Source organism: Alligator mississippiensis, chromosome 12 (assembly GCF_030867095.1).
Source record: "Alligator mississippiensis isolate rAllMis1 chromosome 12, rAllMis1, whole genome shotgun sequence".
NCBI lineage: Eukaryota > Metazoa > Chordata > Crocodylia > Alligatoridae > Alligator > Alligator mississippiensis.
In genome coordinates, this window is record NC_081835.1 from 58,618,218 (window position 1) to 58,645,698 (window position 27,481).

At 47.6% G+C, this 27,481-nt stretch overlaps 1 protein-coding gene across 1 annotated transcript in view; it reads left to right on the plus strand.

Annotated features, from left to right (window-relative positions):
• The window catches only part of PRRX2 (paired related homeobox 2), a 58,956-nt gene extending 42,946 nt beyond the window's left edge, over positions 1-16,010 (plus strand). Inside the window, exons 2-4 of the mRNA XM_006272305.4 lie at positions 9,443-9,627; positions 10,031-10,209; positions 11,937-16,010. Of these exons, the coding sequence (XP_006272367.1) occupies positions 9,443-9,627; positions 10,031-10,209; positions 11,937-12,072 (500 nt within the window). The 3' untranslated portion in view covers positions 12,073-16,010. The remainder of the gene's footprint in view (positions 1-9,442; positions 9,628-10,030; positions 10,210-11,936) is intronic.
• The last annotated feature ends 11,471 nt before the right edge of the window (positions 16,011-27,481 follow it).

Below are 27,481 nucleotides of genomic sequence, written 5' to 3' on the forward strand. Positions count from 1 at the left end.
AGGTGGAGAGAAGGTAAGGATAAGCATTATAGCTAAGCTTGGCTTGCTTGGGGAAGAAGGTAAAGATAAGCCCTATAGCTAAGCTTGGCTTGCTTGGGGAAGAAGGTAAAGATAAGCCCTATAGCTAAGCTTGGCTTGCTTGGGGAAAAGGTCTGAATCCAGGTCTCTGCATTGGAAAGACAATTTCAGCTCACTCTCACGGGGTGGTGCCATCTGCCGTGGCTTGGTTATCTCAGCACAAATGAGAACTTGCTGTCTGCCATGATCCAAGACATGGGTAATGCTCCTTCCTGCTGTCAAAGGCACCAGAGGGAAGGCAGGACAATTTACTGAGTTTGCTTCATCAAAATGGAGCCCACTGCTGCAGCCATGTGATCTGCATTACACGTTCGCAAAGGTTCCCAGGGGCTTCACTGTTGGCAGAGAGCTCAATGGGGAGCCTGTAAAGCTGCATGCAAATCCCTGACACACTCCAAAAACCTAACCATGGCTGATACAGAGGGCCCCTGAAGCAGGGCAAGTGGGTAACTGCTTCCAGGTGCAGCTCAAGCAGTTAGTGGTCCTCCACCCCAGCCCTGATGACTTGGGACCAGGCTCCACTGCTCTCTTGGGCTGGCCCAGCCACTACTGCAGGGAGTCCCCAGTCTAAGTGGGGACTGGGGAGGGTGCCAGGAGGGTGGGCTCTGGCTTTTGATGGTAGCCCAGCACAGACCATCTTCCTTAGTCATCAGACTATGGTGCCTGGCCTGTTTGGTAGATGGGTCTGAATGGACATGTGAATCCCTTTGCTCAGTGGACCTAAACTGTTTCGTTTCCTTTTTTTTTTCTTTTTTTTTTGCCTGTTTTTTTTCCAGGTGGGTAGGTGCTTCATGGAAGAGTCTGGTGTCACCAAGTCAGGGCTCTCTAGCCTATTGCATAAATGTTGGTCTAGCCAGGGAATTGCCAACTGAGGGCAAACCCCTGCACCAGGAAGTTAATTAGAGCTTTGCCACTGGGCTCCAGTGGGCACAAGATCCAGCTCTTAGTACATGCAATGTCAAGGGTGCAGCTCCTCGAGCTCCTGGAGGACAGTGGCTGCTTCTCTGCCCTTGCTTGAAAGCTTGGCCCATCTCCTCTTGGTATAATGCACCATGTTCTCAAAGCCAGCAGTTCTCAGTGAAGGCTGTGTGGTTCATCTCATTTCATGCTGGCAAGGCCTTTTCTGAGAAGTAGCAGAAAAGGAACCTTAAAGTCAAAACCAAAGTACAAATTGGTAGCCTCATTATCTTGAAAAGGTAGTTTTAGACTTGCTCTCAAGTGGGGCGTGGGGAGGCAGGCTGGTTATATGGCTTGTCTATGATTCTCAGGAGATTTGAGTAATTTTCCCAGCTTTGCCTGCCAGATACTAGATGGGACTGGAACTTCCAAAACACAGTTTCCCTCGGTTTCCTGTCTGTCCTGTCTAATTGAGGTGATAAACTCTGTTGGGTGGTGACTGTCTCTCACAAGGTGTCTGTGCAGCGCCTGTCACCACTAAGCCTTGACCTCACTTGGGGGCTACAGCGATACCACCATTAACAACAATAAATCTCTGCCACAGAGCCTGGAGCAAACACAAGTACTATTGCTGACCTGGCTGGAAGCAGGTTTGGCCTTGTAGGGCCCAATTCTCCATGGTGCTGAGAGCAATCAGTGGGAGCTGTGTGTACGGAGAACCTCACCGGAAGCTCTCCTCATCCTGCAGGGTCAGACCCACTGGGAGCATCTACACATGTGCTTTAATGTTCATTAGCCTATTTGAATGCGTATTAAAGCGTCACAAAAAAAATCTGCTTTCGCTAATGAGCATTAAAATAGGCTAATGCACCTTTTTCTAGTACCTCACAATGGAGGTACTAAATTTAATGCACATTAGCAAAGGTGCATTAATGAACGTGTAGACGCTCCCACTGTCAATGACCCACTGAAACTTAACTGCTTCCCACACACGTAAGGCAGCGGAATCCTTCCATGGCAAACAGCTGTGCAACCACAGGGTGGAAGAAAAAAGCTTGTACCCCAGGAAGCGATGTATCGAATTGTATTTCTTAGCCTGAGAGATGAAAAGCAGGTCCCAGAGCAAGCCTCAGCTTGGTTACACAAATTGAGCTGGCTTTCCAAGTGAGAGCAAACAGTTCAAAGCCTGGACACTGGCAAGCTCCAGGGAGGCTGTGCCCGAGTGTAGGCCTGTATATACTTCTGCAGTCTCTATTTGTGCTGTGCTGCGCAGGCCAAATCCAATAGACGGAGTCCTTAAAAACAACGTGGCGGGGGCAAGCAAATGTTTGCAAAAGTCCAGGAACTTCATTACTGCTCAGGCACAACAGACCTCATGACATAATTTCTGCAGATTAAATATTTATGGTAGAGTTTTTGGTTCCCATCACATCTATAACTGTCAAATTGGAAATTCAGTGTAGTCAAGTGGTAAGAGGAGGGAAATGAGCTCTCCAGACAACTCAGGACCTGATCTTTGCTTTCCTCCTCTGTGAGACTCCTGGATCAGGAAAGCGATCCATTCCTGTTCAAGTCTGTACCAAAAGTTTAGTGGGTTTGAAGCTAGGCACGTGGTCCCCTGCTGTCTGCAGTAAGAGTGCTTTCCCAAGTCAGGATCCAGAAAGGGAATGAGAATATTTAGGATGCTTGGTGAGGTTTAGGAGTTAGAGCGGGTGACTAGGAGTCAGAACTCCTGGGTTCTCTTTTCAGCCAACTTGAAATATGGCTTTCAGCAAATCACTTTACCTCCTTGTGCTCAGGTTCCCCATGCATCTCCCTCCTGGGAAGAATGTATGAAGCTGAATTAATTAAGATCTGTAAAGAGCTTTGAGTTCCTCAGATGAAAGGTACTAGCAAAAGGGCAAATTATTTTTGTTCAAGGGAAGAAAAAGAAAAAAATCTAGAGAAAAAAAAAATCTACTCTGCAGGCCTGTATCATTTACTTGGCAGATTAATCCGAAGGGAGACATTTAATATTGATTCCATGATTTAAGGAATGAGTTAAACAATTGCACATGAAGCCTACGTGGACATCGTTACGATAGCTCCTTTGGTTTCCCTGGAGTATATAAAGGGAGTCCACATGTTTACCGAGAAAGACCATGGGAGAAACGAAAGACATTGTTTTTCCAAAGGATTTCTTGGCTGTAAAAGGCTCCACCACCCTGCGGCTTCCCTGATTAAGGCCCAGCGTTAATTTGTTAAATCCACATCAAGTGCCCAGAGAACCAGTTGTTTATTTTTGCTAATTCAGCCGTCCGAGATCAAATTGGGGTTTTATTTGTTAAGGATAAACGTTAATTAATAAAAGCTATTTATTTGGTTAGAGCCGGCCGCAGCCTCAGGGTCATATATGCCGTGATCATTATTTCAAGGAAAACAAACGCAAAATGTCTCTCAACAGTCTGAAAAAGGCAGAAACTTAGAGGGCTGAATTTATTTGTCTTAGGAAGAATTTACAGCTAATTCCCTTTAGGCTAGTTCAACCCTTAAATTATACTGAAAAAGAGAAGAAAAAAAGGAATTGCTGGGATGGGAGAGGGGAAGGTAGGGAAGAGAGAGGAAGTAACTGCAAAGAAGATTTGATCCTTTGGCTGGGGGGAAAGAAGTACAGCTGAAAAGGCCTTTGGCAAACTGCTCGCTAATAAATGGATTGTGTGAAATAATGCAAGAGATTGTGCACTGCCCAGGTTCTTTTCTTCCTTGCAACGTAATGAGGCGAGATTTAACGTCAGCATTCATGGGCACGGATCCGCACCCACCCCTCCGGCCCCTGACTGCAGCATCAGAGGGGTAGAAAATTGTGTATTCGTTGTCCCAATCGTAATGGCTTATGAGTAAAGTGGGCTGCACGTTAGCAAGGGTGGCTGAAAGCTGTGGGAACAAGCAGCTCTCCCTGCACCAGCCAGTGCAGAGAAGGAGCTTGCCCAATCCAGGGGGAAGGCAGGACATTTATCCTCTGCTCTCTTCCTTGCCTCATTTTAACCCCTAGACTTATCTCCATCCCTTCTTCACAGCAGCAGAGCCATTTAACAGTGAGTACCGTAGCACCAGGACTGTTGCACCAGCCAACCCATACTGGGGGAACCACGAGAACTTTGTACAACCTTCCCTAGGCAGCAGGCCACCACAGGCTTTCAAGGAGCTAAGCTTGGCAGCACAGAGTGATCAGATCCCTGCTGCCCCTGCACTCAGAGCCTTCTTGGAGCCGCAGGATTAGGCCCTAAATAAACAACGGATGGCTTGAATTTCAGAGGCACAGCTCTCACTGGCTTCGGGCAGCTCCAACTGGCTTCAGAACTTAGGCCAATGCTCCTTTAAATTCAGTTTGAAACCAAAGCCAGGAGAGACAGCGTTCCCATCTGGAAGATGCAGACAGGCCTCAAGGACTGAATTCCAGCACAAAAGAGAAAAGATCCCTCAAAGCATGGCCACGACAGGAACAAGACACTGGCCTGCACAATGCAATACCGTTACCGCAGCCCCTGGGAGCAAGCTCTTTTGCTAGGTAATGGGAAATTCGATGGAGATAAGTTAAGGTGAAGGAATCAAGAAACTCCACTCCTTGAGTTCCACCCTGTAGGTCTGAAGTGCAGCTGGTTTTCTGATGTCTCCGCTCAGCACAGGATTCCTAAAGAAAACCGATGAAAGCCAAGAAGGAACGTGCAAAATCAGAAGAATGGACCTGGTCTGCACAGAACATGAATAGCACAGGACAGGCTCTGGCACCAGATCCCGCTGTCCAAGGCCTCAGCAGGCACCTCACCTGCAATGCAGGGTCAGATCTTTATTTTGAGAGAGCAGTTTTCCTCCAACCTGCAGGCCCAAGCCTGCTCTCGTTGAAGCCAATGACAAAACCCACATCAACATCTTTGGGAGAAGGCTCAGACCACCTTCACTGCTTTACTGAGTTGTCTGATGGAATTACAGTGTCACACGAATCATGGCAAGGAAGAGGAGAAATGTAGAGAAGTAGGCAATGGAGGAACGTGATGCTCAGAAGAAGAGAAATCTAAGGGCTGTTTGTTTCAAAGGAACCTGACAGCATTTAGCCCCCAGGCTAAAATGTTCAGAAGTACCCAAGAGGTTTTACAATTTTCAAATTTGGGGGCATTGACATTTTCAGAAGTAACTTCAGTTCCTAAGTCCCGCTGACTTCCAGTGATGGAGGTACATTGGAGCCCTGTCTCACGTTTGCAAAACAGTAAAAAGACTCTTAAGTCACTTTTGCATGATTGCAGACATCATCTCCCCTTTCTCCTCCCCCCTATTGAAAGTCATGGGGAGCTGGACATCCAACACACTTGAGTATCCCAGACAAATTCCTTTGGAAGGCTTAGATCTTGGACTGGATTTTCAAAGCCCGCTAGCCGATAACAGCTGTGTCTAACCACTAAACGTACTGTTCCCAGGAGTGGCATGCTAAGCATTCTGTGCTGCCTTGTGTGAGCTGCCTCCGAAACCAGAAAGTGTAGCTAATTAGCAGGACAGGCTAATTACTTTGGGGGTAGGCTAACTGACACTGTCACTAAGCTGCACAAATTAGCCCGCCCAAAGATACCTTGCTTCCAGTTTAGAAAGCTTCCTGTCTGGAGCAGCTTGAGGGCCCTGCCGGCAAGGATGGTAAGTTTACTGTGTAGGCAGAAGTGGAGAGACACGAGTTCCACTGCAAGCTCAGAGGGCTTTTCCTCCTGCGTCTCTTAGGGGACTTTTGACAATCCCAGCCTTCATGACCGAACTGCTCAGACTCCAGCGATGCACGGGACAGATGTGACGTTAAAGAGGCAGCGAGAATCTGCTTTGTGCTTTGTCTGAGCTGCACGCAAACCTGGTATGAAACTACAGCTTCCCTCCATGCCGCTGCGTTCCACTTCACTCCGATTACCCCTGGCAACTCTGTTTTTCTTCTCCGAGTTCCCGAGCAGCCTCTCTCCATTTTTTCCTTTGCAATGTCATCTTTCATTATTCAGTAACGCTATCCCTTTCCCTCCCTACCCCCTCTTTATTTTTTTCCCCTCAGAGGAAATTGTAATCAGCGGAAGATAAATACACCATAAAAAGGCGGCTGGGGGGAATGTTTCAAAAGTCCCCTCTGACCTCCAGGTTGGACAATCAAGTCAGTGTCTCCAAATGGAGCCACAAATTAACAAAACTATGGCAAAGGCAAACTTGCAAACTCCCTCTGTGGCTACAGCCCCTCCCTTGAGGAAGGTCTGCAAAAGCCCTTCGGGGAGGGGAGCGGGAAGAAAGGAATATGGTGCCGAGCTATTTCTGAGTTTCCATAATTAACAAGTCTTATTCTTGGAAAAGCATCAGTACGGGAAAACACTTTCTAATTCCTGGTTGAAAATCCCAGAGAAGCCAGTTAAGCAAGGCTTCCTCCTGTGAGTCCAGAAGTCAAGCGTTAATGAGGTTATCTGATGGCATGGAAGCCTTTGGCATGAAAAAGCAGTGGCTGGGCAGCAGAGTTAGCTTTGGATTTGGGGCCAGATGTGCGACTGTACAAGGCAGAGGTGGGGGTGGGGACTGGACTTCATTCAGTTCAGTCCCCCTCATTCCCTGAAGGCATGAAAATGGGACATTTGCTTATATTTGTTCCTGAAGGCTGATTCCAGCTTCATAAGGCATCTTTTTCTAGAACGGGAGATCGCTCCCAACCCCGTGTGCTGTAAACCTGTCAGATGCATGCCACTGGCAATTAGAGTGGCATTTATCTGGTCCTGTCATCCTGCGCATGGGAAGCGCTCCAAAGCGTGAGCTAAGTGAGAAAAGATGTTGCTTCATTATGGGGCAGGAGAACCCTGTCCAAAGCTAATTAGAGGAGCCAGACAGGTACGCCCAGGCGCGGAGCCTCCTATGTGCAATCAACAGTGCAGTTGGGAGGGAGGGAAGGGGAAAGGGGGAGGAAAAAAAAAAATCACATGAAGAAAAATTCTTCTGGCAGCAAAAGGCTTGTGCACAGGGCTTTGGGAACAAAGGTACGCTGTGCGCCGGGCCGGGATGCAGCTATCTTTCAAGTGAACATTTGAGTAGGTGGGAAAGGCTTTCGCCAGCTCACAATAGCATTTAAGAGCGTCCCTGGAATGTCCTGTGTGGTTTTTGCGGTTCAGGAGAAGATCTCTCTCGTACGTGCTTTAGGGGCTCTTTGAAACTAGCAGTGGGGCCTGAACAAAAATCCTGGATCTCCGTGTCCTTAGACTTTGCAAAGCTCAGACAAAAATATGATCCGCCCTGCTCTGCACATGGAATCATGCAGCGCCGGCTCGTTTCAGATGCCAGCCCTGCACGGAAATCATCTGGCACCGCTGGTCTGTGATCGAGCTGGGACCTGCTCCCATTAAATTCCATGTGAGTTTTTCTATCGACTTCAGGGATCAGCTCTTTTAAAAAGCCCTGCTTGGCCAGGGTGCAAAGGAGGCAGACAGACTGGACGGGTTCTTGTGACAGCATATTCTCCTCAAATTGCTTCAACTGGGAAATCTAGATGTCTTTTAGCCGACCAAATTTGGGCAGGGAGAGAAGCAAGTCAGTCTCTTGACCAGGGGTGCTCAATCCCAACCCTAGCCCGTGGAGCCATGGCATGCATCCTAGAGGGCTCCCCATGGGTTGAGAAATTTGGTGATGGAGGAGCAGTGGCAATTAATACTGTCAAACTCTCAAGTCCTCCCTCCCATGTGGCCGGGTCAGGGCTGGGCCATGCCCTTTCCCTACATATGGCTGGATTGAGGCCAGATTGCCCTCCTGCCCCCCTCCACACAGTCGGATCAGGCCCAGCTGCACCTGTCCAGTATACCAAAAGGGCCTACCAGCTGGGTCTGGCCTATGGACAGACCGAAAATTGTCCATCTGGCCCACAGGGAAAAAAAGTTGAGCACCACTGCTATAGACATATTTTAACAGGCACGAAACCACGTGGGCTGTCTAGAAATGTAACTGCGTTCTATATAACCGCAATTAAAAAGCTATAGGCTGGAAGGAGGAGGAAGGTCCTCTTTCTATAGAACTTAGCAACCTCCATGCTGTAATTTTCCCGTTCAACCCAAGAGCACGATTCACAAAGGCCGCGGGAAGGGCTCATTACAGGCTGCAGGCCCCATCCATCAGAGATGGCTCACCAGCGCCGGCTGGGTTTGGTCCCAGGTTCCGCGAAGGGGCTGGGAGAGTAGAGACGTGAATTATTTTTTTAAATTCAGAGGCTCATTCACTCTCTGAAGAAAAACAAAACCAAAAAAGGAGTTTCGCTAAAAGGGGCAACTGTAAAATAGAGGCTGGCAGCACATTTGAGGCTCTCTGCACGATCACCGGGGGAGGGAATTCTCGGAATTTTATTTGCGAGCCTTCAAATGGGAAGCGCAGCGGAGCCCAGACGGCCGTCTTCCGGGTAGGGAGAAGCACGTCCTCCTCGCTCCTTCGGCTCCTGGATGCACCTCGCCTTTATTTCATGTCGAACCCAAAACACGGCACCTCTCAAAACATCCTTCCCCCGTATCGGGTGTTTGCTGGTGTTTGGCCTTTTCTGGCTCCGGGGACTTACACGGAATATAAAACTACGTGTATGAAAATGATCAGAAAGTGACTGCCAGAAGGTTGTCCCTCCTCCAAGTGCCTGAGGCCTTGGGCAGGTCATCATATACCTCGGTGTAATTTATGCTGGTTTTTGTACGTAGTAACATCTTTCGATGCCGGCATATGGTTCTGTGACCAGCACTACCATAGCCCGCTTACCAAGGAATCGTTCAGTACAGCCAGGGAGGTAGTAATGTGCCACCTCATAACCTCGGATTTTGACATATAGTGCACAAACCCAACGTAACCCTGCTATAAATCAATGGGATGTCATAAAACTATTAACATTTCAAACAATTCAAAAATGCTTTCCCGCCATTAGGTACAAATTGAAGCCAGATGCTTCAGTCACGGAAAGAATAATTAAGCACGATTTCCAGAAAGAATTAAAAAACCCCCCCCCAACAACATGTTCTGCCTTCTAGGCCTCCATAAACAACTGCCAGGACAGGTCTGCATGCACTACCCCCATCTGATGATGTTAGAGACAACGTGAGAGTGAATGTTACCCCAACTGAAGCCCACAATTTGCTATATTCAGGTCTGGATCTGTGCCCAAAACCTTTTGCTAGAGAGATGGACCAGTGACAGACCTAGGTTCAATATTTCATGAGTGAACAGAGATAGAAAAAAAAGATTACATGTGAACAGCAAACTCAAGGTCTTGGTAGTATTCATTCCCAGCACTGGTTGGCCAGGAGATCATTGACCTTAAAACCTGGATCATCCCCATTCCCGCTGAGTATAAATGCCCGCCCCTCAGAGCATGTTTGTGTTAACAGGGCAGAGAGGGAGCAGCTGGTTTTCTGGAAGTCATTTGTACCCAACCTCTCTGCCGTGGTCTCTTTTGAACTTCCCGCAGATGAGAGTCTGAGTCCAAACTGTGGTGCTACCAAGAGGAAGAAGAAGCAGAGGAGGAACCGCACCACATTCAACAGCAGCCAGCTCCAGGCTCTGGAGAGAGTCTTTGAGAGGACACATTACCCAGATGCGTTTGTGCGAGAGGAGCTAGCACGGAGGGTGAACCTCAGTGAGGCCCGAGTCCAGGTGAGCAGAGGTTGCAGGGGGTGGAGAAAGCAGGCCTCCACCTCCTGGCGCAGCCCAGCATTCAGGTCTCACCCTTCCCTGGGGCCATCTGGAGCCTGAGTCTCACTAAAGCCCTGGAGGGGAACAACTTCCACGGGCATGACTGCCCACTCTTACAAACTGTGCCATGGCAGGCAGATGCATTAGTCTCTGATGAAACAGCCTGCATCAGACTTATTCCCAGAGACACGGCAGAGTTGAAGTTGGTTAGGTAATAACCTGGTCCCATGCTCTAAGCAGTCAGACTGGTACATGCACTACTGCACTACTGCTATTTGGAAAGACTGGGCAGATCCCCCTCCTCACTCACACCTCCATGCCTTCAGTCGGGCTTGGGTTAACAGCGCTGCCTCTCTGCCCCCAGGTGTGGTTTCAGAACAGACGGGCCAAGTTCCGCCGCAATGAGAGGGCTATGTTAGCCAACCGGTCCGCCTCTCTCCTCAAGTCCTACAGCCAAGAAGCAGCCATTGAACAGCCCATGGCGCCCAGGCCAACTTCCTTGAGCCCAGACTATCTCTCCTGGACCACCACCTCCCCCTACAGGTAAGTCCAGACAGCCTTAGCACTGCCTCTCCGTCAGCTCCCAAAGCAACGTACTCCAAACCTGTTTAGAAAGGAGGTGGGGACCCAGTCAAGTGCGAACTCTAATGCCTTTCACCAACATGTAGGAAAGATTGTGGCATGGTCTTAAGCAGATTACTCATCTCTCAAGGGGTGAATTAAACATGCACAGGAAACAGAGAGGGAAGCAAGCTCCCAGGCAGCTCCCAATAAAGACAAAGGGATTCTTTCCATGGAGAATAGTGGGCGTTTCAATGGCCCCTAAGAGACCAAGACAGAACGGAAAGCACTTCAGGATTGCCAAGAAGAGCTCCTGCAAATACAGCCGGCACCCAAGGTGGGGGTTCACGACATGGGACGACTACTGAGCTTTGAATATTTATATGCACACAAGAGTGGAAGCCGTAGTTAGAAAAGGAAATGTTCCAAATGTCAGAGCCATGTAGGACTCCCTTGAACCATGGCAGCCTGAGCAGAGATGGGAGCACCAAAGGGGGAAAAAGGAAGTTCAGACAGCTTTGCAAGAGATTGTTTCTCCATTAGCCTAGAAACCCTCTATGCCAGGGGCAGCAGGGAAACTCAACCGGGTGAAATTCCTTTTAGGAGGCATTCCGGCAAAATCAATGGAATTGCACCAAGATTGAGTTTAGCCTATTTTCAATAAGCCTGAACATGTGGATGTTGTGGATTTGAAAGGCAAGTTTGAATCTTATCATTTGATTGTTCTGATTGGGAGAGACTTCAAGGTGAGGAGGTTTATGGGAAGGAGAGGAGTGGGGAGAGGGGAAGAAATTCTGATGAATAAATAAATACCAGCCTCTGATGACTACAAGGATAGAGACATTCAAAGCACCTTGGGTTGTGACAAGGGTTGTTCTACCTTGAATGCACTGCTCTGGCTTTACTTTTGCTAAGGAAAGTTTATTTTATAAAAGGAAATTTATTTATTTTAAATCACCAGGCTTCTCGCTCTTGGGTTCTCTGTTAGACTCGAGGATGATCTAAAAACCATCGGAAACATTTGCCATAACAAGTGTCCTTTCCTTTCCCGTATGTGCTTTGAGATGGTTGAGTGAAGGTCTTTGCAAAGCACCTCATCATCCCACATGGTATGAGTGCAGAATACTAGCATGGAGACGGTCATTTTTTTTAGAGCTGATTTGCTTTTGTGTCTGGCACCTATTTGACTCTTGTGCCATCAGCCGCTGCAGGACAAGTATCACCCTCCGACTGCCATTCAGTGCTTAACTGACGGTGGGTTTCCCTGAGCTGCAAGATTTGAACTTCCAGGCATGTCCTTGTTGGGTTCTTGTACTGACGTCCATCCTAAATTCTAGGGGTGAGGTCTCCTGCATGAACCTATCTCAGACTTACTCTCAAAGCTCCAGGGCAGGAAATTTAATCTCATTTAAAACTGATTTCCACAAGTTGATTGCTTTAATTTAGCAGCATAAAAATGCCAAGATGCTGCTACTGTTGTGGGAACTGTTTACGATTAGGAAGAGCTAGTTGGTTCTGAGATGCTGGTGGGAAGAAGCCAAGTGCCTGACAACTGAAAATTAAATTAATCAAAGAGCGGGATGCTGTTCCAGCTTTGCTCACACCGCCATGGCTGAGGGTTTCCTGTAGCTCATCAGAATCTCATGACTGGTTTTGTTTAATTTGCTCCTCTCTTCTCCTTCTCCTGTTCCCACCCACTATCCTTGCAGCCCAGTGCCATCCTACAGCTCCAGTGCGCCGACCACACCTGTCCAGGGGGTGAACATGGCCAACAGCATTGCCAGCCTGCGCCTCAAAGCCAAAGAGTTCAGCCTGCATCAGAACCAGGTGCCCACTGTGAACTGACTGCACAGCCCCAAAAACTGGGACAAAAATGCCAACGTGCCTTCCCTAGCAGGGAGAGCTCCTTCCCAATCCTGCAATGCCAGTTTGGATGGCCTGTGCCAATCTAGACCAGAACACTAGTGCCGCTCAACTAAAACCGATTCCACTACCAGCATCTGCAGATGCCACTCCCATGCCCTCTTTTCTCTGTGCCTTTTGAAGGCAGAGCAAGTTGCAATCTGGCTTTGGTAAGTGGTGTGCAACTGTAGACACATATGGAGTAAATTTGCTTCCCCCCATAATAAAGGATACACACACCCATACACCCTCACACTTCAAGAATATAAAGACTTGCCAAGTTTACATGAGTTTGCTTCCAAACAGGGAAGGATCTTGGACCACTGGATTTGACCAATTTGAGTATCTTGCCTGGACAGTCAAAGAGAAGTTGAGTATCTTCCTACTCCAGGGTCATGGCATTTTGCAAAGGATCACTCAAATGCATAATGTCCATTACATAGTCCCTTTTTCTTCAGTGGTCACTAAGCCATGATTGTTCAGCAGTCGCATATGTAGCCAATTCACATTAGACACCAGCACGCCCAAGGCTGATGTATCTTCTCACCTCTTTTTACATCACCAGACTGCAATGCTTGCAAGAGAGAGAAACTTTGGCAGATGGAACTGTGCACACCTGCTGTATATATTCATTATCTTGACCCTGCATTGTGCTTTGTACATTTAGGAATAGCCAGCTGCCCATATCAACGCGAGATACATACCACCAGCCTTAACTAGTAACCAAAGGGAACGAGGATGGCTTGAGTATCCAGAAGGACTCAATCCATCAGCTACCTAAAAATCTCATTAGTTGGGGTCTTGCAGTTTTCTGAAAGTCAGCATTTGCTCTGTACTGTTTGGTTAAGTCCGTGAACTCACAAAAAACCCTAAAGGGCTTCAGGTGCTTGAACTCTCCCAAGGAAAAAGAAAATAAAATCTGTGAACTTTAGCTGAATACCCAGTTGTCAAATCTCTATGCAAACAGTACTAAAGCCAGCCTCCTTCAGAGACACAGCTTCCCTTACAGAACTGCATTCCCTGGATGCAGTCAGTGGCCCAAGCTTGTAAATTAAATTCCTTCAGCAGAAAGTGGTTGGGTTTCCCCTTTTCTCCACCTCTTTTTTTCACAAGGGGGCCTTTCAACCCGGTATCATCTCCCCAAACTGTTCAGTCCCTCCTCCCCTTATCCCCGTTGTGAATTTAGACTTATTGTTAAGTCTATCCGTCTATTTAAGACCAAATATGGCAACTTCTGAGGCACCTTCGTGAGACTCTGCTCTATTGTAAGTGCAGGCATTTTGTCTTAGCTCATTCTGTAGAGTCCAAATGTCCGGGTACCTCACACTGAGGCATAAAACCCAACATTGGCAGTAGTTACAGATGAGAAAAAGTGCCAGTAGAACAGCACATGTGCACAGGAAGAGAGATCACCCATAAAGATAATCTTACTTCTCCCTTGCCTCCCCCGCTCATTGCTTCTCTGTGAGCATCCTCTTATTTAATGAGTCTTTGGCTGGAGCCCAGTACACTAACTAACAACAGGAATAATCTCAGAACCAACTGTTTCTCCTCCACAAATACAGGTGCTTGAGCTAAATGAGAGTCCCTCATAACCTGTAGCATTGCAAGGGTTTGCATCTGGTTTAGCTACAGTAGGACCATGCTCTCATAAGCAGTCCTGAGCTTCCGTCCAGGGCAGGAGAGAGAAAAACTCTAGCTCCTCTGTAACACCTTGCTGTGAGGTCTGCAAAGGCCTAGATCTTCTGGTTGAAGCAGCAGGGACATACTGGATTGGAGGTTCCTTGTCAGACTGCCCCAACACAGGGAAGAGGTTTCCAAAATTAAGATGGCAACCCATCAGGAGGATTAGCTTTAATTGAACTAAAGGACCTGAATTTCCTGTTGTCATAGTGCTGTCAACAGCACCAACCCTGCTCAAACAATGAGGCAGCTCTGGATGTTCACCAAACAAATCATAGGTCCATGGAGAGCCTTCCTTATGCTGCTGCCAAAACCACTCGAGGCTGCGCATCCCCTGTAATGACACTTTATTCAATTCCAGCAGTTGTTTACACACTTATTAAGCAGCCATTGTGTTCGGGGGATGCTGAATTACTCCCAGAATTAAAAGGTGAACATAAGTGACCTAGAAGTATGTATTCCTTCGGCTTTCAACAGGACTCGTGCACCAGCAACACTTTAGCAATTTTGAAATCCTCTTGCACTAGGTCCTTAACAAAGCTAAAGGGTGCCATAGGCATGAAAGGCCAGATTTCAAACAAGCCCTGCTCCTGCCTGGACATCAAAAATAATCAAGATTATTTCTATGGCTCCAATTTTTGTTGCACTTGAGCTTTACAGAAGCTGTTATGCTTTGATCCTCACAGTACACCTGCAAGACAGGGTTATTATCCCCAATTTGCAGATAGGAAAGGAGGCACAGAGCAGTGAGAAGGTATCATTTTAATAGCCTAGCTAACACAATGCAGGGTATGTGCACACTGAAGCCCAAGCCCTGCACTATTCCCCTGGTCCCTGATATTTCTCTTTCAAAATGCAATTCCAGGTTTTCCAAAATCACCACAGTGAGGCATTCACAGGATATGGCTAAAACACTGAATAGCAGGTAGGAAAAATTTGGTGTTGAGCTCTTAGAAATCTCTATCTCCATGAAACCAAGTAAGCTCCTTAGATTTCTCAGTGCAATCCCCTGTAGATAGGATTGTCTCATGCACATTCCCGTGACTGTTGCATACCTTGTTCTATGACTTAAGGCTGCATCTTGGGCAATTATTACACCCCTGGTTGTTTCAGCCATGTCTCAAAGACCAAATAACTACAGCAGAAAGGGCACGGTTTCAAGGGGCAATTATTTAGCTAGTGGGAAAAAGATCTTTTCCAAGCACTTAGGAAATAGCTGTGATGCTTTGTGCTAACCTACGAGTGAATGCCAGCGAAACAGGGGTCAGGTCCATTGGCACAAGCCAAGAGCTCAGGAGTAGAAAACTATTAAAGGGCAAACAGAGCAAGAATGATCCAAAGTATATGTGGATGCAGGGCCATTGCTTTGGGTGAAGCTCCCACTGCATTCGTTCCAGGTTAATGCTAGAAGCCACTGCAATAGTGCAGGACAAACAAGCCTGTGATTGAAATTCCACTTTACCCCCAAGGAAAAGAAGTTCTTAACCAGGGAGCACCATATTCCCAGCACCAGAGCATTCACCAGTGAGTGAGCCAGCCCTTCACTGAATAACGGTAAAGGGAAGATCGTATTAAGACCTCACGGGCAAGTGAAGACATGGATTCATTGTAGATAAAAAGCCCACCATGAGAAACTTCGCTTGAGGGCTGGAGGAAGGGAAATTATGAAGCTTTCATTCCCATGGCAAGCACAGGGCTCTTTGTCAGTTATACAAGATAAAACCACAGGGATATAAATGTCACTCCCTCTTTGCGAACATTAATGAAAATAAACCCGGTTAATAGTTTGCAGATGCTGTTTCTGTAAACCTAAAAAAAGAAGGGAATAAATATTTCTTTGCAAAATAGATATATGTATATATATTAGAAAACATTTGCTCTTAATCTTACAGTCCCTTCACTTGCTGCGCGATCTTGGCAGCTTATCTAAGATTGTCAGTCGCTGTTAAAGCATTACGGAGACAAGATACAAATTGCTTCGGTGCAGCAATACCAGAAACTAGGGATCATCGTAATCTAAGCTTGCTCTCTCCCTTTCTATTTGTACATTTCAATTACTTGTAATAGGATCTATGGTGGATTTTTTTTATTTTTATTTTTTGCATGTCTGCGTTGGGGTTTTGGTTTTTTTTTTTTTTGTATGTTTTTGTAAAAACAACTCTTGTGAAATAATTGAGAAATAAATATTTTACTGAGTAGTTCAGTGTCTGGATACGCAAAGGTGGAGCCAGTTTTTCCAAGGGTTGGCTCTGCTGATGCTGGTGTGATGCCCACAGCTGAGCTGGGGGAAGGTGGGAGAAAGAACTTTAGTTTCTTGGGCATGGACCAGTATTAGGAGGGGAAATCACAAATAGGAGCCTTTAGTAGCATGAGATAGCTGCTTCCATCCTCTCCTCGGCACTCATCTGTTCAAGCACCATCAAGGGTTAATTCAACCACTGTGTCATTGCCATTATTACAGAGTGCTCTACGAGCTCCTTCCCTTGGAGGCTACATAGGCAGTGCTGGGGAGGGGGATTTTACCATCTGCTTTGCAAAGCCTGGCTCAACACGGCAAGTCAAACACAGGAAGCAGATAGCCCAAGTCCTGTTCGAACCACCAGAAGAGTTGACAATTGACCCTGCCTTCTCTTAGAAAGTCGACCCCTCCCTCAAGCATGTGGCTGGTTCCATGCTAATGGTTCCCTTTAGGTCAGGTACCAAGATAACTCTAGTGATGGGAAGTTGAGCCTGGTTTCCAGTCTCTAGCCCTTAACACTGATGGTTTGGAGCCATGCACTCCAGCACAGACCTGGAGCAGCTTGGTAGGCCAGGCCTCGTGGTGCTAAAGCAATGCGCAGGACCCTCCTCGGGCACACTGCAAGCCTTGTTCAGGAGGAATGAAAGCACACGGTGGAGACAGAGCTGCCCAAGGTCTCCCCTGACCCACCATGGTCTTGGCTACAGTTGAGTGGGAGCGTGGGGAACTGCAACCTTGCTGCCAATGCATTTACTGGAATTCCTCAAGCTAAGAGGCTTTCAAGCCTCTGCATAGTTTTTGTCCAGAGGGAATAGAAACTTGCACCCAGAGACGCAGAAAGCTGCTTTTATGAAGGCTCCTGCACTGCAGTTACTTTCTGGGCCCTGCCAAAGCCTGATTATTTCATTACGTCTCACAGCGCAGTAAGTGCTGGTTGGGTTTTTTTTCCTAATAAAAATACCCCTAGCGTCTGAAGGGACTGACTATTGTCAGAGTCAATAGTATTTGCTCTAGGCAGGCAAAGCCCCATGCCTTAATTCTATGTGAAGGGGAAAAGACCCACGATTGCCCCCCGGTATGATTACTACTCCTCTCCCATTACAAGGACAACAACGCCTTGCCACAGCCCTCGCCCTGCCTCAGCGGCTCCTTCCTAGGAGGTTGCCCCAGTGTTATGTTAACATGGTCCTTACACCCTAGGAGCACCTGGCAGCAAGGAGCCCAGGAGAGCACAGAGCTGACGCTCACTATCAAGTCACCTTCCTTTCCTGTTTGCCGAGCACTGCCCATGAGCAGAGAAGGACTCGAGCGGTCGCATGGAGGCCTGCATTCTGGATATCACGGAGCTGGGGGCAGTTTGGGTGCAAGGGGTTTGGGCCAAGGAGGAAACCAGTTTAAAATCTTCTACCTCACACCTGACCGTAAAACACTTCCACTGCACGAAGAGCTTGGGGGAGGCAGGTTTAGTAACAGACTATGAATAAAGCCCTTTTCTGCCAAATCACCAGTTCAACTTTAGCCTGGCGCAGCTGTAACCAGGGATTAAACCTGTTAACAAGTGATTGGTGCTTGGGCCCAGCAGATGCATGTTCTTGTTACAGTCCTCCCCTCCTCTCCTTCCCCCGTTGCCTCTCACTGGCAATCACAGCACAGAGGCCCCCACAGATTCACTAGGTAATAACAGCTCCTGCTTAAAACATCAGGTAGGTTAGTGGGACAGCACCTGGGGCTGTGCTTTCCTGCTTGGAGGAGAAACATTCACTCTAGAAATGAAGTTGGGCACTCTCTGGTGTCACGTGGGTGCACAAACGCAGTGCTGGGCTCACAGAAGCCGCCTGCCTTTCAAATGCATCCAGGTGGGTACTGGCAGCATCAGCTGGAGGGCTTCCGGGTCCATCGATTCAGCAATGAGTGTGAAGGCATGCTCCCCGAAGGATGGATTGGATCAGCCTTGGTTCAGCTCTGTTCTGAAGGAGGCTGTGCAGCCTTTCAATCAGGGAGCACAAGGCCAAGGCGCTACTACCTCTGAATGGCCAGGCTGAGGGGAAAAGAGAAACCACCCACAAGGGGTGTGGGAAGAATGGGGGAGCTCTCCACACTGAATTTCCATATTCACTCCAGATTCCTATTAGTCCAAGTTATTCAGTTACCCAAACTAAAGCATGGCCATGGTCCTCTTGCTTAGGGTGACGTACCAAAGGACAACACCACCCTACCAGCTCAACGTGGGATGAGTTATCCAAAGCAGACCATGCCTCATACTCAGCTTTGCTCTTACCAAGGTCCACTAAGGGGGGCTTTGCAAGTTTACAGATTCATCTCCTTCATTTCCCAGCCAAGAACATAGAGAGAAGCACCATCCATCTCAACTCCAGTTACCCAAGACATTTGCTGCATGAGATGACTCCCCACTTCTCAGACAGCTTGAAAAGTCCACAGCTAGTTCTGATAAGAGGCCCTTTCCAAGCGTTCTTCCCGTGTCCCTAGGACAACAGTCCATCTTCTCCATTTACCCAGAGGAGCTTAGTTCTGATACAGCACATGGAACCCAATTTCTCCTTTGGTTAGCTCAGTGCAAGCCCATGGGATTCAACCAGGCCTTCCATATCTTGGGTGTCTCATCAGATTCATAATATTATGGAGGCAACAGGGCTAAAGGGTTACAGCTGGGGTAGGAGTTATGCAGAGACATTTCTAGGAAGCCACAATTTTTCTTGGAGAAGCTGAGAAAGATGCAAGACGATCACAGGATTTTCTTTCTAAAGGCAGAGAGCCATGGGGAACCCACAGCCTTCCTGGCTTTCTAGCATAAGACGACACAAACTCCTTTCAGAGACAACTGCAACAAACCTGTGAGTGGCAAAGACTTTGTGGCTGCTGTATGGCCCACACACACAATCATTACAGTAACTTTAGATTAGCCATCTAGATTTTATTCCTTTGTTAGCTTGGGTCATGGAATTGATCCGATGGCCCTGCTGTGAACGTGCCATTATGAGCTCTCTACAGAAGGACACCTTGAAGTCAGCATCTGCTAAACAGAGAGCTATTTGCTGACTTCTGCTAAATAGAGTGCTATTATATGAATGGGGCCTTTGATTAATCAGAGGGTCTAATACCTTTGGTACCTTCATGCTTCCTACCAGTCTGTCCTCCTGACCTCTTCAATCTTTTGAGAAGAGGAGCAGGGAAGGAAAAGGCGGGAGGGGGAGAATGCATTGTAAAAACTTCTTCTCAAGGGGGAACCCTCTGCATTTCCCCCCCATAGCTGTTCGGATGTTTATAGGTGTGACAGATCAGACCAGCAGCACTTCAAGGCAGTTTGCCACTACAAAGAATTTCCAGCCAAAAGAATAAAAGTAAGAGACCTTTTTGTTATATCCCTTCCAGAACAGCAAAGCCACAACGCATGTCCTGAATGTACGGCAATGCATGCGTGTTGGCAGCAGAGTCATATGGGTAGATGGCAACTTCCACTTCCCTTCATTTCTTCACATTACAGAATCCTTCTCACATCCACCCAGTTGCTGCTGTACTTTTAAAAAAGTTGTGTTAGAAAAGCATATCACTGCAGCATTGGCCAGCATTTCACCACCAACTGCACGTGTATTGTGGTAGTACACAAGGGTCCCAGCCGCGGGTGGACAAAAAGATGCTCCTGGCTCAGAGAGCTTCCAGTCTATAAGACAAGCCAACAGGTGGGTACCAACAAGGAAGTCAGGAGGCAATAATGGTCAGCACGATAGACAGTGGTCAGAGTACTTCAGCTGCCTCACCATTGTCAAGTTTTTCACGCCACTTAGCTACTGCTTTGTAACCACTGAGCTGCTAATTAATAGATTTAAGGCCCATTATGGTCATCCCCTCTGACCTCATGCCTAACACCAAACAGAGTTTCACCCAGTAATTTCTTGCATTTAGATCCAATAACTTGTGGTTGAACTAGAACATCTCTTTTAGAAAGATATCAATCTTTCCTTAAAGACTCAAAGTGGGAAAACCCACCGCATCTACTAGTGATTGTGCCAATACTGGGTTATATTCTTTACATTAAAATAGGTACCTTATTTCCGAGGTGAATTTTTCTAGTTTCAGCTTTTGGCTGTTTCATCTTGCCATGCCTTAGCTACGTAGCATCTAGCTGATAATTGCTTCAGCAACATTTTTTTATTTGGGGAAGATGTCAAAAACAGCCAGTGACCCACCATGCCAACTGAACGGTCTCTGTTCAGGAACTCCTCCCGTAGAAAACTGGAATCCTGACAGAGCAGAACTGTGCCCAGAAGGGGTTTGCCTTCCTCTAAAAGGGCTTATTTTTAAATTTTTTCCATCAGCAAACTGAAAATGCCAAAACAAAACAATTTTAAGCTGAAAACTGACTTTTTTTCTTTGTTTGGGGCTAAAAACTGAATTTTGGGGAGGTTTTTAGGTGATGGGAGAAGTAAACGTTTTCCAATCAAATTTTTCTTAAAAGTTGTTTTCATCAAAAATTTCTACTGTCACATTTGTCCATTGGCATGGTACAGCAGGCCTGCTAACCTGGTTTTAGTTCCCAAACATGAACTCTGTGGCCATCTCGTGGCAAAACAATTCTCAGTTCATGCCTCTGTCTGCTGGATACTTCTCCCTCTTGTGGCAAAAGAAAGGCCTGCAAAAATTGCAAAATCCGTCCTGATACCTCCTTTTCTGATGATCCAGAAGCAGGAGCACACACGTGAGCAGGTGTGCCTCCCCAGCTCTGCAAACCTACAGGCTCCCGTCTCTATTTATGCTGCTGACTGCCCTGCCCCTGATACTCGGCCAGTAACCGCTCACTTTTCAGCAGCTGAAAACTGAAACAAACTCCTCAGGAAAAAAAGACAAAGGGCTGATCTGCTATCATGAAGCTCTCAGGCAAATTGCAATATCCATTTTGGGGGGTGAGGAGGTAGTCAGGGGCCGGACATAGAGCCATACTAAGCTATCAAAATCCCATACGCTGTACCTACCGGCGGGACATCCTCACCTTCCTATACACCTTCAGGAAGTCTAATTTAATCCACATAAAAAGCGGAGTCACTTAGGGTGAAATGTTTACTGCAGAGTAGATTAATTAAATGTTGCATGTCTACACATGCACCCCTATTAGGCTGGAGTAAACTAATTAACGCCGCAGCAGGATAGTACTTGTATTTACAAGTGCTATCCTTCTATTGAGTTTTGTTTTTTTTACTCCAAAAGCAGCACATGTGAAGACACTGCCCTGCCTTGCTGGGGCATGAGGGTGCTTCAGTGCAAGGCATCCTTGTGCCCCAGCAAGCCCCTCCACAGCACACTTAGCTGGGGAAAAGCAGCCCCAGGTTGGCAGGCTGACCCCCAGGGCCGCCTGTAAGGCTGTGCGAAGCTTTGAGTGGCAATTCGATTTAGAGGAGATTCAGCCTGATTTGGTGGCTGAATCAGGATCAAATCAGGGGACCAATTTAAAAGGTCCCAATTGATTCAAAGCTCTCTGAATCCTCAGAAGATTTGGAGAGCTTTGATGATTCGGGCAGTATGAACGGTGCGTGCTCCCAGCGGCTAGGGGGGGCATGGCGGCAAGCAGGAGAACTCCTGCAGCCACTGCCATCAGCATTGGGGCGGGAAGGGCTGACTAAGGGTTGGCGACCACCCGCAGACACTGCTGGCAGTGGCAGGGTGGCGAGCGGGTGGTTGCAGGGGGTTAACATGCACTCCCCACATGTCACCCCTGCGGGCAGTCCCCGGTGGCTGCAGCACAGAGCTGCAGCTGACTCCAAGCTGGTAACTACTAGGGGTGGGGGAGGCGGAGGAGACCATGGGGGGGCCCCTGCCAGCCCCCCCCAATCTCCCCCACTCCCCCAGCCCCACCATGGCTGTCCCCCCCTCCCCAGTTCCCAGTGGTTTAAAGAAAAGCCCTGGTGCTCACCAGGTGCTGCCAGACATGGGCGCAATCCCTGCTGCCCCCCCACTGCATGGGGGGGGCTCTACCACAAGGCCCCCAAACTCCCCCTCGCTCCCCCATTGCCACCACAGCTGCCCTGCCTGTGCCAGCTTCAGCCCTTTAAGAAAAAAGAGCCCCAGGCTTACTGCTCCTGCAGCAGTCTCGAGGGGGCTCGTGCAGAGCCCCACCCCTCCGTGGCGCAGGGCAGTGGGGAATTGCCCCCACCGGTAGAAACGGTGAGCTCATGCAGTCCCCCATGCAGCATGGGGCAGTGGGGGGCAGCGGGGGTCGCCCTCCCACCCAGCAGCAGCTGAATCTCTGAATCAGAATTGGCCGAAGTAATTCGGGACAGTGATTCGAATCACCGAATTGCATCACTGTCCCCCGAATCCAAATCCAAAGTGAATACTAGCTGCTTCGCACAGGCCTGGCCTCCTGCCAACCCAGCTCAATGTGCTGGTATCATGGGTGCACCTGGGAGCAATAAGCTCTGGGCAATAATGCAAAGCAATAAACTCAGGAGTTTAATTGCACATGTAGATACACCCAAAGATGCCCTTTAACCCAAAGGCACCATCTTATAATACCATCAAGACTGAATCCAAACTACGCTGCTGACCATTAATACTCATGATTGAGTAGAAATAAAATCTAGTAGAAATGTTTCCCACCCCATTTATTATTATTCAAGGCAGAAAGTACAGGCTTTCATGTCAAATATAGCACCCATAACTGTATATTAGCTCCTCTTCCAGCTTTTCCCATATGCCTGGCTTTCTCTCACAAATCAGTCACCTTCACTGGCTAGGTATGCAGTTCCTCAACTCCAGAGGACCTGTAGCTACCTGCATGGGATTTTCATCCTTGAAGAGCTGGGTTCAGGTCCTGTTGGGATTCAGTAAGCTAGAGGCTTGTTGCCATCTCAATTTTATTGGATCTTCTCTTTCACTATCACTAAACCACCTTCTTGTTTGCACACTGGTCAGGAGTGTCCCAGAGCTAGCACTCCAACGCAGAACTAAGGTGGTTGGAAAGAACTCAGTGAGGGAAGCTGAAGGCTGGAAGAGCAGGTGGTGATACCAGGCACAAGGGGTGCATGAATAAAGCTAGAGAAAGCATCTCCTCTGCAGACTGCCACCTTGATGGGGTAAAGGGGCTTGCATGTACCAATGACCCTAAGAGCAACACCTTCAAGAGTCTTGTACTCCTGGTAGGGTAACCCCTGGTGATGCTCATCCATGACCATTGGCCACATGGCATCGGTCTTTTCAATCTCCCCCAACCTGTGCCAAAACCAGAGTTACTTTGGCCTCAGTTGTGGAACTTCAGTGTGCTGATAGCATGCACAACAGCAGCATAAATCGAGGAAGACCTACGAACAGCAGACCTTAACTGCTTCTCTCAAGCATACCAGTACCTGGGACTGACCCTCAACATTGGAAAAACAAAAGGTGCTTCACCAGCCTGCTCCAAGCCGATCAATTCCCCTAGCAAAGATCCTCATCGACAGACAGGAGCTGGTGAATGTCGAATACTGCATACCTCGGGAGCCATCTCTCAAAGAAGGCCAACATAGACAAGGAGATTCAGCACAGGATCCAATGTGCCAGCTCTGCCTTTGGAAGACTGAATCATTGGTGTTCAATGATCATCAGGACTTGACCAAAGCTCCTACTGTCCAAGGCTGAGGTGATCCCAACTCTTCTCTATGGTTGCGAAGCTTGGGTGACCTAAAGCGATCACCTGAAAAGCCTGGAATGCCATTCACCAGCACTACCTCTGGAAGATCCTTGGCATAAAGTGGGAGGACTGTCACACAAATACCAATGCCTTCACTGATGCCAACAACACCAGTATGGAAGCATTGATCATTAAACACCAGCTGTGACAGACATCACCCCATGTGCACATGTCTGATGTTCGTATGACAAAACAACCGCTACGCTCCCAGCTCAGCCAAGAACAAAGGACAAAGAACATGCAGGGGCCAGAAGAAACACTTCAAGGACATCCTCAAGGCAAACATTAAGAAGTGTGTCATTGACACCACAAATTGGGAAGAACTAGCCCAGGACAGGACGACATGGTGATGCCTTGTGAGAAGGCTCATCTTACTTTGAGGAAAACTGCCTTGCCCTAGAGGCAAAAAACCAACCCTCCAACAGAAACAGAAGGAAAGGAAACAAGACCGAGAAGTCTGCGGTCCAACCCTCCTTTTACCCACCACCTGTGGCATTTGCCAGAGTCTGTGACTCTACGATCAGCCTTTTTGGCCATCGACAGACTCATCTACAACCCTTTACTTAACCTGTGGGAGCAATCATCCTAGACCATGAGGGAGCGCTGATGACAGGAGAGCAAGTGTGAGTGGGCAGAGGCAGTAGCGTGACACTAAACCATGCAGACCCTCATACAACTAGGTGAAGTCTCCATTCACTGCTCTCTAGCCATTGCTGAACTTTCAAAGAATCATTAGCCATGGCATACCACCGCATGCAAGCCAACCTGAAAGCATGTTGGTAACCTCAAAGCTCAGTTGGTGAATAAAGGTGGCTGAGCCCATTCCAACAGAGGATGCATTTGTCTACCAGACGAGGGTGCTATAACATTGCACACCTCTAGCTGCTAACTCAGAAGGCTGAGAGGCACCTCAGTGGGTTTTGCAAGAACTTGTCCCATCGCTGCACTTCACCTAGAAAAATAAAGTGAATATTACGTGACCAGCACTATGAAGGCAACAAGCTCTCTGCTACCACTGGTATCTAGTGACTCCAGTCCAATACTTCATCTTCCACTGAGAAATATTTCCCTTAAAATCTACAGCCAACTAAATATGGACTTGTGTCTAGTGCAGCATTTCACAGCTTTTTCTAGCTGATGAAGGAAAAACCTTCACAACTCCCTTGCATTTACTATAAAAAGCAGGAAAAAATAGGGGTAGCAGCAATAATGATATAAAGTTGGTGGTATAGAAGAGGTTTATGGAGACCATTTGTTCTCGGAAGGCAAAAATATTACTTATATCAACACAGTGCCCAAGAAATCACCGGCACAGACCAGATCCCCCTTGTCTACCCATTAAATATCCACTGCTTTGTTTACAGGCAGCAGAGGGGAAATGTGTTACAAGTCATCAAGAAAATGCATGGGAAGGTGTAAACGAGCCTCCAGCCAGCCCAGGGACTTCCGAGTTTTGCACGGGAAGTGCCAGCTTCTGTGCAAGGTACAGAACGCTCCTTCGCATCACCCGAAGAGAAAATCTTTGCCTATTGCCACCTAGTTTATATCCTTGATACTGCAGCAGGCTCCACCTGGTTTTCCACACACAATCTTAGAAGCATATATGGGAAAAGACTGCTTTCACAGCAGGATGAAGCCTCTAGTATTTGAAGGTGGTGGCTTTCAGTTTGCACCAGGCACCTGCTTATGGAGAGGGTGTTACATGATCTTTTCTTTTCAGCCTATACCCAGATGGTAACCTAGATGTTTGTTAAAAAAAAACCTTTTGAAAAGGAACCATTACACCTTCTGGTAAGCTGAAGCTGAACCCAGGAAGATATGTGCATTTCAGAGAGACGACCCCTACCCATAACCAACACAGGGGCAGGGAGTTGCCCATGACAAGAGGAAGTTGGGGTGTACCAAAGTGACCAACTCCGTAGGTAGCCACAGATAGGCAGGGCATCGCATCACTGGACTCTGCTCCTCTTCCACGTTTATTTGTGGGTTTTCCTATATTGCAAAACCACTGCAGGTGTTGGGTGAGAGAAGATTATTCCAGGGGTCAACAATGTAGTTGCACATTTTCAGAGCTAAAAAAAGCTCTAGTCACTGCTCTCATTTTAACCTTCATAGTTCAAAGCCTTATTCCTCCTGGGTATAGATGCTAATGCTTAGTGTGGGAATAGTGTTGACAAAAAAAAGACCCTACAAAGGACTAAAGCGGGTGGGGGCTTATTTCAGCAAAATATTTCCAGAAAGAAAGGAATGCACCACCCAAAAGGAACTGCCAGTGGTCATAAAATCTGTGACCCATTTCCGTCCATGTTTGCCTCATGGTCACAACAGACCCCGCATCTCTGCAGCAGCTCTTTAGATTCAGTGATCCTGATGGGCAACTTGCCAGGAAGCTTAAAAAAATGGCAGTGCTGCGATTTCCCAGGCAATCACACACACACTTGGGCATGAGCACTTGGCTGTCTGCACAAGGCAGCAGCATCTATGGCAGCAGCAAACCTCCCTGAATTCTGCACTGGATTTGGGGTCCTTGGGTGAGGTTCACATGAACCAAAGGGCAGACTGACTCAGAAGTGTTTGGGCAAGTTGGTAAGATTCCAGGGATCCAAAAGACCCATAAGAGAAATAGCCAAAACAGCTCCCAGATGACTTCTTCTCTTCCCACCTGGAAGAAGTTGGGGGCCACTATCTTAAGGCTTCACTGAGATGAATCAAGCTAAGGCACCCAACTCCATCCCACTTCCAACTGAAATAACCTTCAAGGCCTGAATTCCAGCAAGCCACTCAGGATCTAGGGCTCTGCTCCACATTCCTTTCCTACTGGGATAATCCTAGGACTTCCAGCAGAGACCACTTTCTCGTAGTCTCTACCACAGCCAAATGCAGGACCACAATCTACTAAGGGATGGGAGAGACTAGAACAGAACAGGAGAAAAAAAAAAAAAAAGAGAAAGGTCCATGTTGAGTGGATGAACATGCCTTGATATTTGAGCAGTATAGTTCAACAGGTCGCATCTTGGGACAGGTCAGATAGACCAGCTCACCATCATGAAGCCCAGCTGTTAGAAGCCTGCCTCCTCCCCTCCCAACACAACAAACATAACATTTGAAAATTTGCCTTGTGGCTTGGGTGTGGGGGTTTTGAGCCTTTAGGGTTCATAGTTCTATGCTCTTTTCTGCAGCCAGTCTAGCAGGAAATTTACTTTTTAAAAGAGCTGATTTGCATGTTATCACATGGCCCCAGCAACAAGACTTGAACAAACACCATATGTCTGCTACAAGTCAAGAACACTGACAAATTGACACAGTGCATTTGTACATATTCCAGCTACTACCTCTCTCCCCAGACAATCCTGGTAGCATCCTTATGAACCAAATGGCCCAAGATCTCTGTTTTAGCTAACACTTCCGGCTGCCAAAGTCGCACGTGTTTTTGTAAAGCTGGGTCAGGACTGAAAACAGAAATCAGCTAAAATAGATTGCTTGCCCATCCCTGAAACAGATAAGTTAAAGCAAAGAGAAAGGTGGTGGTGGTGGTGATAGTAGTAGAGAAAAAGGAAAAATGCTTCTTCCTTGAATTCATTTCTAATAGGAGACAGACAGAGATCAGAGCTCCCAGTCCAGCTAGAAGAAACTATTACCCCCTACTTGAACCCTCCTGTCTTCCAGACTGCCTATACTCCATCTCCAGCTCTGATGATGGCAGCAGCTGGTGGAGAAGAGTTAAAGCCAGCTCCTGCCTGCCCCTGGTTTGC